At 40.7% G+C, this 15,747-nt stretch overlaps 1 protein-coding gene across 1 annotated transcript in view; it reads right to left on the minus strand.

Moving 5' to 3' along the window:
- Window positions 1-15,747, minus strand: part of rab30 (RAB30, member RAS oncogene family) — an 86,468-nt gene that overhangs the window by 37,069 nt on the left and 33,652 nt on the right. The window contains exon 2 of the mRNA XM_067986266.1: window positions 7,097-7,197. Coding sequence (XP_067842367.1) covers window positions 7,097-7,189 — 93 coding nt within the window. The 5' untranslated portion in view covers window positions 7,190-7,197. The remainder of the gene's footprint in view (window positions 1-7,096; window positions 7,198-15,747) is intronic.

Here is a 15,747-nt window from a genome sequence, read left to right on the forward strand (position 1 = left end):
CTGGATGGTGTCGAGCTTCTTGAGTGTTGTTGGAGCTGCACTCATCCAGGCAAGTGGAGAGTATTCCATCACACTCCTGACTTGTGCCTTGTAGATGGTGGAAAGGCTTTGGGGAGGCAGGAGGTGAGTTGCTCGCCGCAGAATACCCAACCTCTGACCTGCTCTTGTAGCCACAGTATTTATGTGGCTGGTCCAGTTAAGTTTCTGGTCAATGGTGACCCCCAGGATATTGATGGTGGGGGATTCAGCGATGGTAATGCCGTTGAATGTCAAGGGGAGGTGGTTAGACTCTCGCTTGTTGGAGATGGCCATTGCCTGGCACTTAAGTGGCAAGTAACATTCGCGCCAGACATCAGCCCAAGCCTGGATGTTGTCCAGGTCTTGCTGCATGCGGCACGGGCTGCTTCATTATCTGAGGGGTGAATAGAACTGAACACTGCAATCGTCAGCGAACATTCCCATTTCTGACCTTATGATGGAGGGAAGGTCATTGATGAAGCAGCTGAAGATGGTTGGGCCTAGGACACTGCCCTGAGGAACTCCTGCAGCAATGTCCTGGGGCTGAGATGATTGGCCTCCAACAACCACTACCATCTTCCTTTGTGCTAGTTATGAATTTAGTCACTGGAGAGATTTCCCCAATTCCCATTGACTTCAATTTTACTAGGGCTCCTTGGTGCCACACTCGGTCAAATGCTGCCTTGATGTCAAGGGCGGTCACTCTCACCTTACCTCTGGAATTTAGCTCTTTTGTCCATGTTTGGACCAAGGCTGTAATAAGATCTGGAGCAGAGTGGTCTTGGCAGAACCCAAACTGAGCATCAGTGAGCAGGTTATTGGTGAGTAAGTGCATATGAGTAAATAAGAGTTGGTGAGTATTAAATCTACCAGACCCAATCACGTTACAATGGCCAAACAATTTGACAAATCAATTCTGCACAAAGTCTGCTATAAGCAGTTTACACTGTCATGATATCTTGCAACTTAACTTGGGAGGGAAAAAATTGCAAATTCCTAAAACACTCCAATGAACTATCTTTTATGTTGCATTGCATATTATGAAAAAATAAGCTAGAGAGAAGCCAAATTTTATATTTTCAGGTATAATAATGGTGCAAAGGAAAAACAAACAAATATAAAAAGGAAACTAAGAGGGAAAAACAATAAAGACAGTAGCTAAAAATAAAACTAAATATCAGAGTAGGAATTCTCCAATGCACTGTGGGATAGGTTCATCCCTACAATTCCCTTCAGAATAAATTTCCAAGCTCAGTAATACAAAAGGGGACAGGAGATGTTAGGTTGGTAAGAGGTAGACACCTACAGGGCAGGGAAAAAAAAAGAGAAAATACAAAACAAAAACCTGGAAGACAAGTTACCCCCCTGTATACTCTCACACACTACAGTGAATGGCTCAAGAATGCTATTTGGAGAGGCCTTGGACGAAGATACTTGTCACACTGTCAGTTAGGGAAAGGTTCTGGTACACAGGGAAACTAATATAAAAGCACCATTGAAAAAAACTGCTGCACTAAAAAGAGACTGCAAGCTAGCTAAAACCTTTATAAGTGTACAGGAGCTCATGTTTACCCAGGTGGAATAGAATGCTCTCCTGACAGCAAATACAGAATGACTCCGGTGATGCATAATTGCCTAATGCTACTAAGTCTGATGTCTCTCATATGAGAGAGCGAGAGAAAAAAAAGTGAAAAAGGGAGTGAGGGAAAGAGAAAAAGAGAGACAGAGCAAGCCACCATTTAGGAAGAGTACAGCAGCTGAGTTCAAATCCCTCTATAAACAAACTGAATTCAATAAGTTTGGTAATTTGTGGGCTAGCATAAGAAAATGACCATGAAAAACCCAACTAGTTCATTAATGTCATTCACAGAAGGGAACTTGCTCCCCTACTTGGTCTGCCCTACATGTGATTCCAATCCCACATTATGTGGTTGGCTCTCGGCAACAAGTACTGCCTTGCCAATGTCACCTACATCCAGAGAACACATTTTTAAAAAGCAACAAAAATTTCCAAGGCTGGTTACCTTAGACTTTTACACAAGCTCTTTCACTGATGCATCGAGTTACATCGAAACTACAGCACAGAAACAGGCCAGTTGGCCCAAATGGTCTATGCTGGCGTTTATGCTCCAAACGAGCCTCCTCCCTCCCTACTTCAACTCACCCTATCAGCATACCCTTCTATCCCTTTCTCCCCCATGTGCTTATCTAGCTTCCCCTTAAATGCATCTATGTTATTTGCCTCAACTACTCCTTGTGGTAGCACATTCCACATTCTAACCACCCTTTGGCTAAAGAGGTTTCTCCTGAATTCCCTATTGGATTTATTTGCAACTATTTTATATTGATGACCTCTAGTTTTGGACTCCCCCACAAGTGGAAACATTTTCTCTACATCTACCATAGCATTATCTTAAAGACCTCTATCAGGCCACCCTTCAGTCTCTTTTTTCTGGAGAAAAGAGTCCCAGCCTGTTCAGCCTTTCCTGATAATTACATCCTCTCAGTTCTAGTATCATCCTTGTGAATCTTTTTTGCACCCTCTCCAATGCCTCTATATCCTTTCTATAATATGGAGACCAGAACTGTGCAGTGTGGTCTAACCAAGGTTCTATACAATTTTAACGTAACTACTCTGCTTTTCAATTCTATCCCTCTAGAAATGAACCCCAGGGCTTGATTTGCTTTTACGGCCATATTAACCTGCGTCGCTACTTCTAGTGATTTGTGTATCTGTACCCCTAGATCCCTTTTTCCCTCTGTCCCATTTAGACACTTATTATCCAAGAAGTATGCGGTTTCCTTATTCTTCCTACCAAAATGCACCACCTCACAATTATCCAGATTGAAATTCATTTGCCATTTACACGCCCAATCTCCAAGTTTATCAATATCCTCTTGCATCTTGACGCATTCTTCCTTTGTATTAACTACACTCCCAATTTGGTGTCATCTGCAAATTTTGAAATTGTACTTCCGACTCCCAAATCATTAATGTAAATTGTGAACAACAGTGGTCCCAGCACTGATCACCGTGGAACACCACTTCCCACCTTTTGCAAATCTAAGTAGCTATCCTTAACCCCTACTCTATTCTGTTTTGTAGCCAACTTGCCATCCATTCTGTTTTGTAGCCAACTTGCCATCCATTCTGTTGCCTGTTCCCTGACTCCACATGCTCAGACCATAGTCATAAACCTACAACGTGGTATCTTATCGCAGGCCTTTTGAAAATCCAAATAGATTACATCTACTGCATTACCCTTGCCTACTCTTTGTTACTTCTTCAAAGAATTCAATAAAGGTAGGTCAAGCATGACTTTCCCTTCTGAAATCCGTGCTGACTATTCTTCATTATATTTTCATTCTCTAGGTATTTTCCTATTACATTCTGAGTAAGGATTCCATTAGCTTTCCTACTGCCGACATTAAGCTATATGGTCAATAGTTCTCTGGACTTGTTCTTTTTTTTAAAAAAAAGTATAGGAATTTTACTTCTGCTATCTCCTCCCTAAATTCTTTTAATATTCGCGGATGCAACCCATCCAGACCAGGGGTTTTATCCTCTCTAAGTTTGAATAGTTTATTATCTCCTCCATTTTTATCTTAAATGTCTCTAGATCTTTTTTGATCTCTTCTAATGTCCTGCCCACCTTGTTAGTCTCCCTGGTAAATACTGAAGCAAAGTAACTATTCAATATTCCTGCCATTTCACTGTCATTACCTGCGAGTTTATCTTGTGCATCCCTTAGTGGCCCTATCCCTATTCTGATTTTTCTTTTATTATTTGTGCCTGTAGAATACTTTACTATTTCTTTGTATATTCCTTGATAATTTAATTTTGTAGTTCCTCTTTGCTTTCCTAATTTTTAAAACATTTCTTTTCTAACCTCTGTATTCTCTTTTGTCATCCTCTCCTTTATTGTCTATGTGCTTAAGTATGCCTTTTTCTTTAGTTTCAATTTTATCTGCATCTCCCTATTCATCCATGGCGTTTCATTATTGGCTTGTTTGTTCTTGCTTATTTCTTCTGAGCTCTACTGATCATCATTTTAAGTATTTCCCACTGCTCTTCTATCTCTTTGCCAAAATTTTTTCCAGTTTACCTTCCCTAGTTCTCATCCCCTCAAAATTAGCTTTTTTCCAACCTATTACTTTGGTCTTCGTCTTACTTATGTATTTCTCAATCATTATTTTAAACCTTGATTATGTTATGATCGCTATTACCTAGATGTTCCCCTACACTTACTTTGCTTATCTGCTCTGGTTCATTTCCCATTACTAGATCCAACAATGATTCCTCTCTTGTTGGGCTTCTCACATACTGGGTAAGAAATGAGTCCTGTACACAGTGTAAAATCTCCATTCCCTTTTCCACTTTCCCGACCTCCTCTTGCCAGTTTATTTGGAGGTAGTTGAAATCTCCCATGATTATTCAATATTTTTTTTTAAAAACTCATTTTATAGATTTATCTACATATTTCATCCTCCACTTCCCTTCCACTATTAGGTGGTCTGTAGAATATACCTATTAACATAATCAATCCCTTCTTATCCTTTGTCTCAATCCATATGGATTGTTTCTATCTTAATGTTACTTATGTCCCTTTTTTCCATTATATTATCTCTAATTAGTACAGCTACTCCCCCCCCCCACCTTCTTAATATGTTATATCCTGCAATATTTAGCTGCCAGTCCTATTACTTATGTAGCCATTGTTTCAATTATCCCTACCACATCTGGCTCCTTATTATGAATTATTGCCTCCAGTTCCCCCATTTTGTTTCAAATGCTGTGCCCATTCCTGTACAGACAATTTAATTTGTTTTTAATAATTGTTCCCCTCACTTTATTTTTAATAGTCATTTTGTGCTTATGTTCTATATCTGTATTTGTTCCCTGACCATTTATGTTACCCTTATTCCTCTCATTTCCTATTTCTTTAGATTTATGTTATCTTCATCAGATTCCTCCCCGTCTTATTAGTTTAAAGTCCTAGCAACAGCCCTATTTATCCTTTCCGCTGGGACACTGCTCCCACTCCGGTTGAGATGAAGCCTGTCCCAATGGTACAACACCTTCCTGTCCCAACGGTTCAACACCTTCCTGTCCCAGTACCGGTACCAGCGTCCCATGAAATGGAACCCCTCCTTTCATTTGCAAGGTGGAATCCTTACAATGCATCTCCCACAAAATAATTCAACTAAATTAAATGATTACACAATTCAGTAAAGTATGGGCCTTTTACTTTAACAATTTGGTCCAAAACCTATGATTCTAACCAAGCTTAATTTGTTTGTGGAAGACAGTCCAATATTTTGTCAAAATGAGTTGCGACCATTGTTCTCACCTGAATGCCCGTGTCCACCAGCATCAGCAGTTACTTATATGGCATAACTTACCCACATTCAAATGCCATAGGAGCATGAGATAGGGTTGATCACTATCCCATGTCATTTGTTCTGGTTATCAAAACTCAATGATAGCCATCCAAACTTTTCAGAAAATAAGACTTCTATCGCAAGTCTTGCAGCCCCACACATTTTTTTTTTTTTAAACATACTTCCCAGTAGTTCCAACAACTATGAAGTAGCTAGGTACATCGATCAGATAAACTAAACCTGCTCTGATGGGTAAATTGAAAGGATAAACCAATAATCAATGTCTCTGGGTCTTCCTGTGAAATACCCCACATCCTCCTTTCCTTAAGTAAATTCTCAGGATCCCTACTACTGATAAATTTACTGGTGCCAGCAGACACAGACCCCCAATGTGATGCATGGGTTAATCTCTCAAAGACAACAGGAAAAACACACATACCACAAATTTGCACTGATTTGATCTGTACTAGGGATACAGGGTGATGGGCTCAGCACAAGGACAATTAATCAGCATTTTCTATTGCCAAAAAGCTACAAAAGTTAAGATTCATTAGGTGGGCAACAACCACATCCAATTTGAAGTGGGCTACAAATACCCACAGACAATCTAGCACAAAACCCTACTTCAATCCTCCCACAAAGAAGGTGCCGGATAAGAACTGCACTATTGATAATTATTTATGCTCTGGGTACAAAGAATCCAACACATGTTGCATTGTACAAATGAAATACAAACTGATGTAATACCAATATTGATCAGTGTAGGAAAATATAGCAGCACAGGAGAACATGCAGATGTACTGCTATAATTTTTTGTTAGATGTAATTGTAAAATATAGAAAAAAAAGTGGCAAGTAAACCATTTTGTAAGCAAATTAATTTGTGGAATCCTAAGATTATACTCGAAGGTCTAGGCTTTCCTCCACTATCCCGCCTAAATCGGGCAGGATAGCAGCAGAAACAATGGGAAAATCAGGTGCAGAGGACGACTGCTGCTATCCCGCCCTGACCTATATTTTCGTCTCCCTGCCCTTTCACTGCTCCGCCACACATAAATGACGACAGGGAGACGGGGGCCTGGCAGCCCGGCCCATTTCCCCTGTCGTCTGCGGCTAATCCAATCAACCCGAGGGACTACCAGAAGGGTGGTGGTAGTCCCTTGGGCAATGGCAGACCCCCTCTCCTTAGGCCACAATCACTTACTCGGCCCAGTCTGAGGCTTAAATGAAATACTGAAGCTCTTCTATGCCCTTTAAATAGTCCCTTCCTCTTCAGCTACTGCAGTGACAGTGCTGCTGCAGCAACACCAACATTTTTCACCCCCGGCAATGGCAGGGATCCTGTTAGTAGCCTGCCCTGCTTAACTGATTACTCTCGATCGAGGAAAATGGCTGAGAGTCATGGTAGGCAGAAGTGGGGTGGGTTGAGGAAATCCAAAGCCAAACCTTCCATAAGTTATTACGAGTCCAACACAGACAATACTAGGTCTGCCACTGCCTATAGTGCAGGAAATTCAAGTTTGTGACATAAGTCAGAAATACCTTTTGAGCACAGCTAAAATCATTTTGTCATATTTTAGTTCAGAGTTTCTCAGTTCTGCTCAGCTATTTGGAGAATTAAAAGGATATCAGTAAAATATGCATCACACATAACCCCAACTTGGATCTTTTAACATTCAGTACCCCCACTTCCTTACCTGAGTAAATCTTCGTACTAAGCAGGTCTTTCCTACACCAGCATTTCCAATCAAGACAATTTTAAATAGGTAGTCATAATCTTCCATACTCATTTACACACCTAGAGAAGGAGGACAAGAAACTTTTATTACAAATCAATGTCTTAAGTGATCTTCAGCTGCTTATCTCGGGAAAGAAAAAGTATCACACCAGTAATTCTAAAAACCTAATTCCTCTAGTTCCCAGCTGTATTGTAGTAAGCGGTGTTGCTGGAATGAGAAGATTTCTGATGACCACAAGTAACAAGAATTGTTGCTAAAATTGTGTTATGAAGGTTCTTGCTTTCATTCTGTTCAGCTATTGCTGACTTTCAGCATCACTTATGCACGGCATCAGTCTATAGTGTTATATTGACTTGTCAGAAAAAATTCTCAGTCCAATTAAAATTGTCATCTATTCATTGTAACCAAGATTAGAAATGGTTGTAGAGTGTTTAAAAAAAAAGCCTAAACATTAAAAAGCCACTTGTGCCTGCTGCTGTGCCTTCAATTCCAGCCAGCATCCCCTGACTGCTGGGCAATGACAACAGAAAAAGGTTATGAAACACAGAATTTTAAAAAGGGACAGGCATATCTAAACTTCGGGTTATCCAAAAGAAAAAAAAAAGATAATTCATCTCTCCTATACTTAATTCTGAATTTCAGAAAGTCTGATGAATGTAAATGAAAAATCTAAAAAGGAGGCTGACTCAAAGTTCCTTAACACATTTTTAAAAATGTCTTAAGACAGATTTTTCAAGGTCAGATATTTCATTACTATATTTATCAATGTAAATCTTGCTATTTTTTCCATTCAGTGACTGTAGTCTAAATCTGGCAAAAAAGATTGTGTATCACCATTCCAGTGTTAACTTAATGCAGAAAAGGAAAAATATTGCATAACAATTCCGAGCCAAGATTAGGCAGTGTTACAGCGAGATATAATATCAAAGAGATTGAGCAGAATCAAAGAGATATTGAATAACTGATGCTCATTTCCAGCCATTTTCCTAAATGGCAATTTTTAACATAAAAATCCTCTATGTGAAGAAACTGAGCTGAATACAATGGCCACAAGAGTGTGAAACTGGGACTGGATTTGTTTTGTTAAATTGAAACAAAATGTTCTAAGTTTTTGTTTAAGTTCTTATTAAATGAATACTCAAAGTTGTGAAATACTTACTGGGTCCTTTAGACAAAATGGGCAAAAAAACAAGTGAAACTGTTAGTACAAGGTTTTAACTAAAATCAGGAGGAGTCCAGATCTACGAACTCTCCGTATGCACAAAAGTGGTGTACTTCAAAGAAAAGGTTTGAATGTCAGGGAGTAAGGTTCTTCTCCCTTTTCTTCCTCTCTCGCCCTTATTTTCTAGTTTCTTTTCCCCTCCCAGTCAGGACTCCTGTGCCAAGTTTTCATCTCCAACTGTGCCATCGGGATGGAACTTCCTATAAGGGGTATCATTTTGTTTTAGTTTCTAGCCAGCCAAACTGAGGTTCACTGGAGCATCTCACCGAAACCCTGGCTGAGAACTAACGATGTAGATACCATGGGTTGAACTTGGATCCTTCCTGATCCACATGGTTCAGCACCCTACCATGCACTAGTTACCCACTGAGCCATTAGAATGTCAGTTCTTTTTTCCCCCCCAATATGAACCTGAGCTTTTCTCTCCCCTTCACCACCCCCCCCCCCCACCCCCCACACACAAAATGCCAATTTTCTCTTCAAGTTTCCCCAGGCCCCCTTTACCCTTCCACATCCATGAAGACACTTACTCCTTGGTGGGATATGGTTCCAAAGAATACCAATTGTCCTATGGTACTTGATCTAAGTGGTCATGTATGAAGCTTGATAGTAGCCATTTGAATGTAGAGATCATCATAAAAGAAGCCTAATCCTGTCTTCATCCAACATCCACGCAAAAGCACTTCCAGCTGGACAGTGCTCAGGAGCAGAAGTCCTCGTGGATTTACTGCCCCTTAACTCAGGAACATTAAATCCAATTACAGGATCCTTCCCACCAGCCCTGCTAACTCAGTACAGAATGGGGATTATACCTAGGTCCTTTCTGGTCTATGTGGCTCAGCTAATTACTGGATGAACTAAGTGAACCCAGTTACCATTCTTTCAATTTTTCATTCAACTTGATGCCTACTGCTCACACCAAAAGCTTAATCAATAGGTAACTTCCAGCTCAAACAATGGCACAACAGTGAGCAGTGCACTAATCTGCTGTATCATCGGTCATCAGAAGCATTTTTGTACTGCTAAACTGCAGCAAATGAAGATTTGCTCCAAAATAAAATCTAGTCACAGACTACAATGAATCATAGAATGGTTACAGCTCAGAAGGAGGCCATTCGGCCCATTGAGCCCGTGCTGGCTCTCTGCAAAAGCAATCCAGCTAGTCACACTCTCCCGCCCTTTCACCGTGGCCCTGCAAATTTTTTCCCTTCAAGTACTTATCCAATTCCCTTTGAAAGCCACAATTGAATCTGCCTCCACCACCCCCTTGGGCAGTGCATTCCAGATCCTAACCACTCGCTGTGTAAAAAGTTTTTCCTCATCTCACCTTTGGTTCTTTTGCCAAGCACCTTAAATCTATGCCCTCTGGTTATTGACCCTTCTACCAATGGGGACAGTTTCTCTCTATCTACTCTGCCTAGACCCTTCATGATTTTGAATACCTCTATCAAATCTCCTCTCAACCTTCTCTGCTGTAAAGGAGAACAACCCCAGCTTCTCCAGTCTATCCAAGTAACTAAAGTCCTTCATCCCTGGAACCAATCGAAAATCTTTTCTGCACCCTCTCTAAGGCCTTCACATCCTTCCTAAAGTGCAGTGCCCAGAATTGGACACAATACTTCAGTTGTGGCCGAACCAGTGTTTTATAAAGGTTCATCATAACTTCCTTGCTTTTGTACTCTCTGCCTCCATTTTTAAAGCCCAGGATCATATATGCTTTTTTTTAAAACCGCTTTCTCAACCTGTCCTGCCACCTTCAAAGATTTGTGCACATATACCCCCAGATCTCTCTGTTCCTGCACCTCCTTTAGAATTGTACCCAAGTGGCTTGCTAAAACACATGGCAGGGGGCGGGGGGGGGGGGGGGGGGGGGTGGCGTGAAAATCAGGCAGAGTGGAAAAACAAGTTGCCGATTCACTATCACCCGTTTTGCTCAAGATGAATTTCACCCCCCTAGATCCCAAACTTCTAGCTGCAAGTATTTGGTGTAAACTTTCTTGTCTGTCACTTATAGAAGAGTGCTTATCCACTTATCATGTTAGGTACAGCACAGGCAGCAGCCATTCGGCCCATCGTGCCTGCATTTTGAAAGCTATCCAATTAGTCCCATAGCCCTGTAACTTTTTCCCCTTCAAGTATTTATCCAATTCCCTTTTGAAAGTTCAAAGTTCCCTTTGAATCTGTTTTCACTGCCCTTGTAGACAGTGCATTCCAAATCATTATAACTTGCTGCATAAAAAAATATTTCCTCACGTCATCTCTAGCTCTTTTGCAGATCACCTTAAATTTGTGTCCTCGAGTTACCAACCCTTCTGCCACTGGAAACAGTTTCTCCATATTTACTCCATCAAAACTATTCATGATCTTGAACACCTCTAAGAGAGAATACAAGGTGGTCTAAGATAGGTTTAGAGTGCATGAGCGTAAACGAACAAACCATGGTAAATAAAGTTGGTAAGCTGCAGGCACAAATAACCACATGGGAATATGATGTAGTGGCTCAAAAAAGGGCAGGATTGGCTACTAAATATTCCTGGATACAAGGTGTTCAGGAAAGATGGGGAAGGAAAAAAGAGGGGGCAGCAGTATTGATGAAGAAGAATATTGCAGTGCTCGAGAAAGAGGATGTCCTGGAGGAGTCAAGGACAGAATCTATTTGGTTAGAGTTAAGAAAAAAAGAGGTGCCATTACACTACTGGGTGTAGTATAATGGGCCAATAGGCCACCAACTTAGTGGAAAAGATATATAGAGGAGCAAATTTGCAGGGAAATTAGAGAGTTGCAAGAACTATAGAGTAGTGACAATGGGGGACTTCAACTATCCTAATGTAGATTGGGATAGTAATAGTGTAAAGGGCAAAGAGGGGGAGGACTTTCTGAAATGTGTTCAGAAGATCTTTCTTGATCAGTCTGTTTCCGGCCTAACAAGGAAGGAGGCATTGCTGGATCTGGTTCTGGGGAATAAGGTGGGTCAAGTGGAGCAAGTGTCAGTGGGGGAACATTTAGGGAACAGTGATCATAGTATCATAAGGTTTAGATTAGTTATGGAAAAGGACAAGGAGCAATCTAGAGTAAAAATACTTAATTGGAGGAAGGCCAATTTCAGTGGGTTGAGAACGGATCTGGCCCGGGTAAACTGGTATCAAAGATTGGCAGGCAAAACTGTAATTGAACAATGGGTGGCCTTTAAAGAGGAGATGGTTCAGGTACAGTCTAGGTACATTCCCACGAGGGGGAAAGGTAGGGCAACAAAAGCCAGAGCTCCCTGGATATCGAAAGAGATAGAGAGTAAGATGAAGCAGAAAAAAAGAGGGTGTATGACGGATGTCAGGTTGATAATACAATATAGAAAGTACAGGGAGAAGTGAAAAAGGAAATAAGAGGGGCAAAGAGAGAGTATGAGAATAGATTGGTGAACAGAAAAGGGAATCCAAAAGTCTTCTACAGGCATATAAATAGTAAATGGGTAGTAAGAGGAGGGGTGAGGCCGATTAGAGATCAAAAAGAAGATCTACGCACAGAGGCAGAGGTCCTAAATGAGTACTTCGCACCTGTCTTTACCAAGGAAGATGATGCTGCCAAAGTCACAGTAAAAGAAGAGGTAGTTAAGATACTGGATGGGCTAAAAATTTATAAAAGGAGGTACTGGAAAGGCTGGCTATGCTTAAAGTAGATAAGTCACCCGGTCCAGATGGGATGCATCTAAGGTTGCTGAGAGAAGTAAGGGTGGAAACTGCAGAGGTGCTGGCCATAATCTTCCAATCCCCTTAGATAGGAGGGTGGTGCCAGAGGACTGGAGAATTGCAAACATTACACCCTTGTTCAAAAAAGGGTGTAGGGATAAACCCGGTAACTACAGGCCAGTCCTGGTTTACCCTCAGTGGTGGGGAAGCTATTAGAAACGATAATCCAGGACAAAATTAATAGTCACTTGGATAAGTGACTAACTTGATTGAGGTTTTTGATGAGGGCAATGCGATTGATGTGTATATGGACTTTCAAAAGGCGTTTGATAAAGTGCCACATAATAGGCTTGTTAGCAAAATTGAAGCCCATGGAATAAAAGAAGTGGCAGCATGGATATGAAATTGGCTAACTGATAGGAAACAGAGTAGTAGTGCTTTTCAGACTGAAGGAAAATATAAAGTGGTGACCCCAGGGGTCAGTACTAGGACCACTGCTTTTCTTGATATATATTAATGACTTGGACTTGGGTGTACAGGGCACCATTTCAAAATTTGCAGATGACACAAAACTTGGAAGTGTAGTAAACAGTGAGGAGTATAGTATTAGACTTCAAGAGGATATAGACAGGCTGGTCGAATAGGCGGACACATGACAGATGAAATTTAACGCAGAGAAGTGTGAAGTGATTCATTTTGGCAGGACGAATGAGGTGAGGCAATATAAACTAAAATGGTACAATTCTAAAGGAGGTGCAGGAACAGAGATCTGGGGGTATATGTGCATAAATCTTTGAAGGTGGCAGGACAGGTTGAGAAAGCGGTTTTAAAAAAGCATAAGGGATCCTGGGCTCTATAAACAGAAGCAGAGAGTACAAAAGCAAGGAAGTTATGTTGAATCTTTATAAAACACTGGTTCAGCCACAATTGGAGTACTGTCTCCAATTCCGGGCACCGTGCTTTAGGAAGGATGTGAAGGCCTTAGAGAGGGTGCAGAAAAGATTTACTAGAATGGTTCCAGAGATGAGAGACTTCAGTTAGGTGAATAGACTGGAGAAGCTGGGGGTTGTTCTCCTTACAGCAGAGAAGGTTGAGAGGAGATTTGATAGGTGTTGAAAATCATTAAGGATTTAGATAAAGTAAAAAAAAAGGAGAAACTGTTCCCATTGGCGGAAGGGTCGAGAACTAGAGACAACAGATTTAAGGTGATTGGCAAAAGAACCAAAAGGCGACACGAGGAAAAACGTTTTTTTTTAAAAACGCAGCCAGTAGTTATGATCTGGAATGTACTGCCTGAAAGGACGGTGGAAGCAGATTCAATTGTGGCTTTCAAAAAGGAACTGGATAAATACTTGAAAGGAAAAAAATTGCTGGACTACAGGGCAAGAACAGGGAAATGGGACTAATTGGATAGCCCTTACAAAGAGCCGGCATGGGCTCGATGGGCTGAGTGGTCGTCTTCTGTGCTGTAACCATTCTATGATTCTATCACATCTCCCCTTAACTGTCTCTGTTCTAAAGGAGAACAACCCCAGTTTCCCCACATAACTGAAGTCCCTCATCCCTGGCACCATTCCAGTAAATCTCTTCTGCACCCTCTCAAATGCCTTGACATCCTTCCGAAAGTGTGGTGCCCAGAATTGAACACAATACTCCAGCTGAGGCCTAACCAGTGTTTTATAAAGGGTTAGCATAACTTTCTTGCTTTTGTACTCTATGCCTCTTATCAACTTTTCCTGCCAACATCAAAAGATTTATGTATGTGTACTCCCAGGTCACTTTAAAATTGTACCATTTAGTTCATAATGCCTCACCTCATTCTTCCTACCAAAATGTATCACTTCACACTTCTCTGCATTAAATTTCATCTGCCATGTATCTGCCCATTTCACCAGTCTATGTGCTCCTGAAGTCTCTTACTATCTTCCACGCCGTTTACTATATTTCAGAGTTTCATGTCATCTGCAAACTTTGAAATTATACCCTCTATACCCAAGTCCAGGTCATTAATATATATCCAAAAAAAGAGCAGAGGTCCTAATACTGATCCCTGGGGAACACCACTGTATACTTCCCGCCAGTCTGAAAAATAAAAATCGATCACCACTACTCTCTGCTTACCCAATTTTGTTGCTACTGTCCCTTTTATCCCATGGGCTTTAATTTTGCTAACAAAATACAATTAAAAGGACAGTTTAATGAAAAGACCAATGGCAAAATTGGTCTTTCGGGGCATCAAAGAAGGCAGGGAAAATGTGGGCAGAAGGTAACTTTAAAGCCAGGCCCCGTAAGTAAACAATTTTTTAAAACCCAGAAGTTGCTAATGTGTATTATCTGATCCTAGTGCATTTCCATTATAGCCCAAAGTAAATGCTCACAGGGTAGTGAAATTATCTAACCATACTGACTAACATATTTACACATTACCAGATGCATCTAATAGATAATATGATTTGTTACGGGTTAATAATGAGAATATTAATTTGCCATTGGTCTTTTCATCAAACTGTTCTTTTAATTGTATTTTGAAAATGTTTTAATAAAACTTGATTGGTAAATGATCAGGCAGCGAAAAAAACAGAAGTGAAAGAAAAAGATTTCAAGCAATCACTGCACTTTTTTTTTTAAAAACCACACTTGGGTTTTGTCTGGAGATTAAGTGCATTTGACACAGATTTGTCTAAAACCATGACTTGAAGTTAATGAGCACGTCCCGATATGGAGCTTTGGGCCAAAGTCAGCAAATACTGCTAAACAGCTAACTGCAACAAGGGATTCTGCTGTATTCAATCTAATATGCTATTTATTCTGCTTACACTAAACAGACACCACTGAGTCAAACTGTAGACATGACAGTCAAGCAATTGGTTTGCTTTCTAAATAAAATGGACTATTTATTGTAGATTATACTGCACGAATTAGATTTATAGTAGTGCGCTTCCACTGTCGCACATCACTGCTGGAACAACTGTAAACTGCTGGGAAGCCCCTGTGCCCCACTCTATTTTAAGCACAGCTCATCTTTGACCTTTGTTTCAGCTTTCCCCTTTCCCAGTTTATGCTCACAGTCATTCTTCCCAAGTTGATCTGCCACCATGAGCCCAATTGCCATCTCTTCCCAAAACCTTGCATTTCTTCTTCATCCAATTCTTGACCAGCTACTTTTTAAGCTCCTTTGGATATTCTGGTATCTTCAATTCCCACTCATGTCCTTTAAATTTTGTCTCGTCACTTTCGCTCTCCACATCATCACGGTCTATCTCTTCTCACTTCGTAGTTCCCCAACATGAATTTAGTGACCGCACAAACAAGCTCCAACAGTCATTCATGTTGACCTAAAGATTGCATCTTAACCAGTAATCCATGTGAAGACATGTACATTTAGATATACAGCAAGGCCACACTGGTAAGTAAGAAACCTGGAAAATCCTACATTAAAGATAATTATCAACCGTGCCTAATAATTTACAATTTCAAAAATGCCATTTCATTCCTGTAGAATATCAAGTTTTAGATCTTACTAGGAGCACGTCCTCGATAGAGTCCCAGGTCAATTTATTTCGCTAAACACGGTAATCAGCCTATTATGCCCAACATGGAGAAAAGACCAATCTTCTTCAGGGAAGAGTCGGAGAATTAAGAACATAGGAACAAGAGTAGGCCAATTAGCCCCTCGTGCTTGGTCCGCCATTCAATGAGATCAT

Source organism: Heptranchias perlo, chromosome 6, assembly GCF_035084215.1.
Source record: "Heptranchias perlo isolate sHepPer1 chromosome 6, sHepPer1.hap1, whole genome shotgun sequence".
Taxonomy (NCBI): Eukaryota; Metazoa; Chordata; class Chondrichthyes; order Hexanchiformes; family Hexanchidae; genus Heptranchias; species Heptranchias perlo.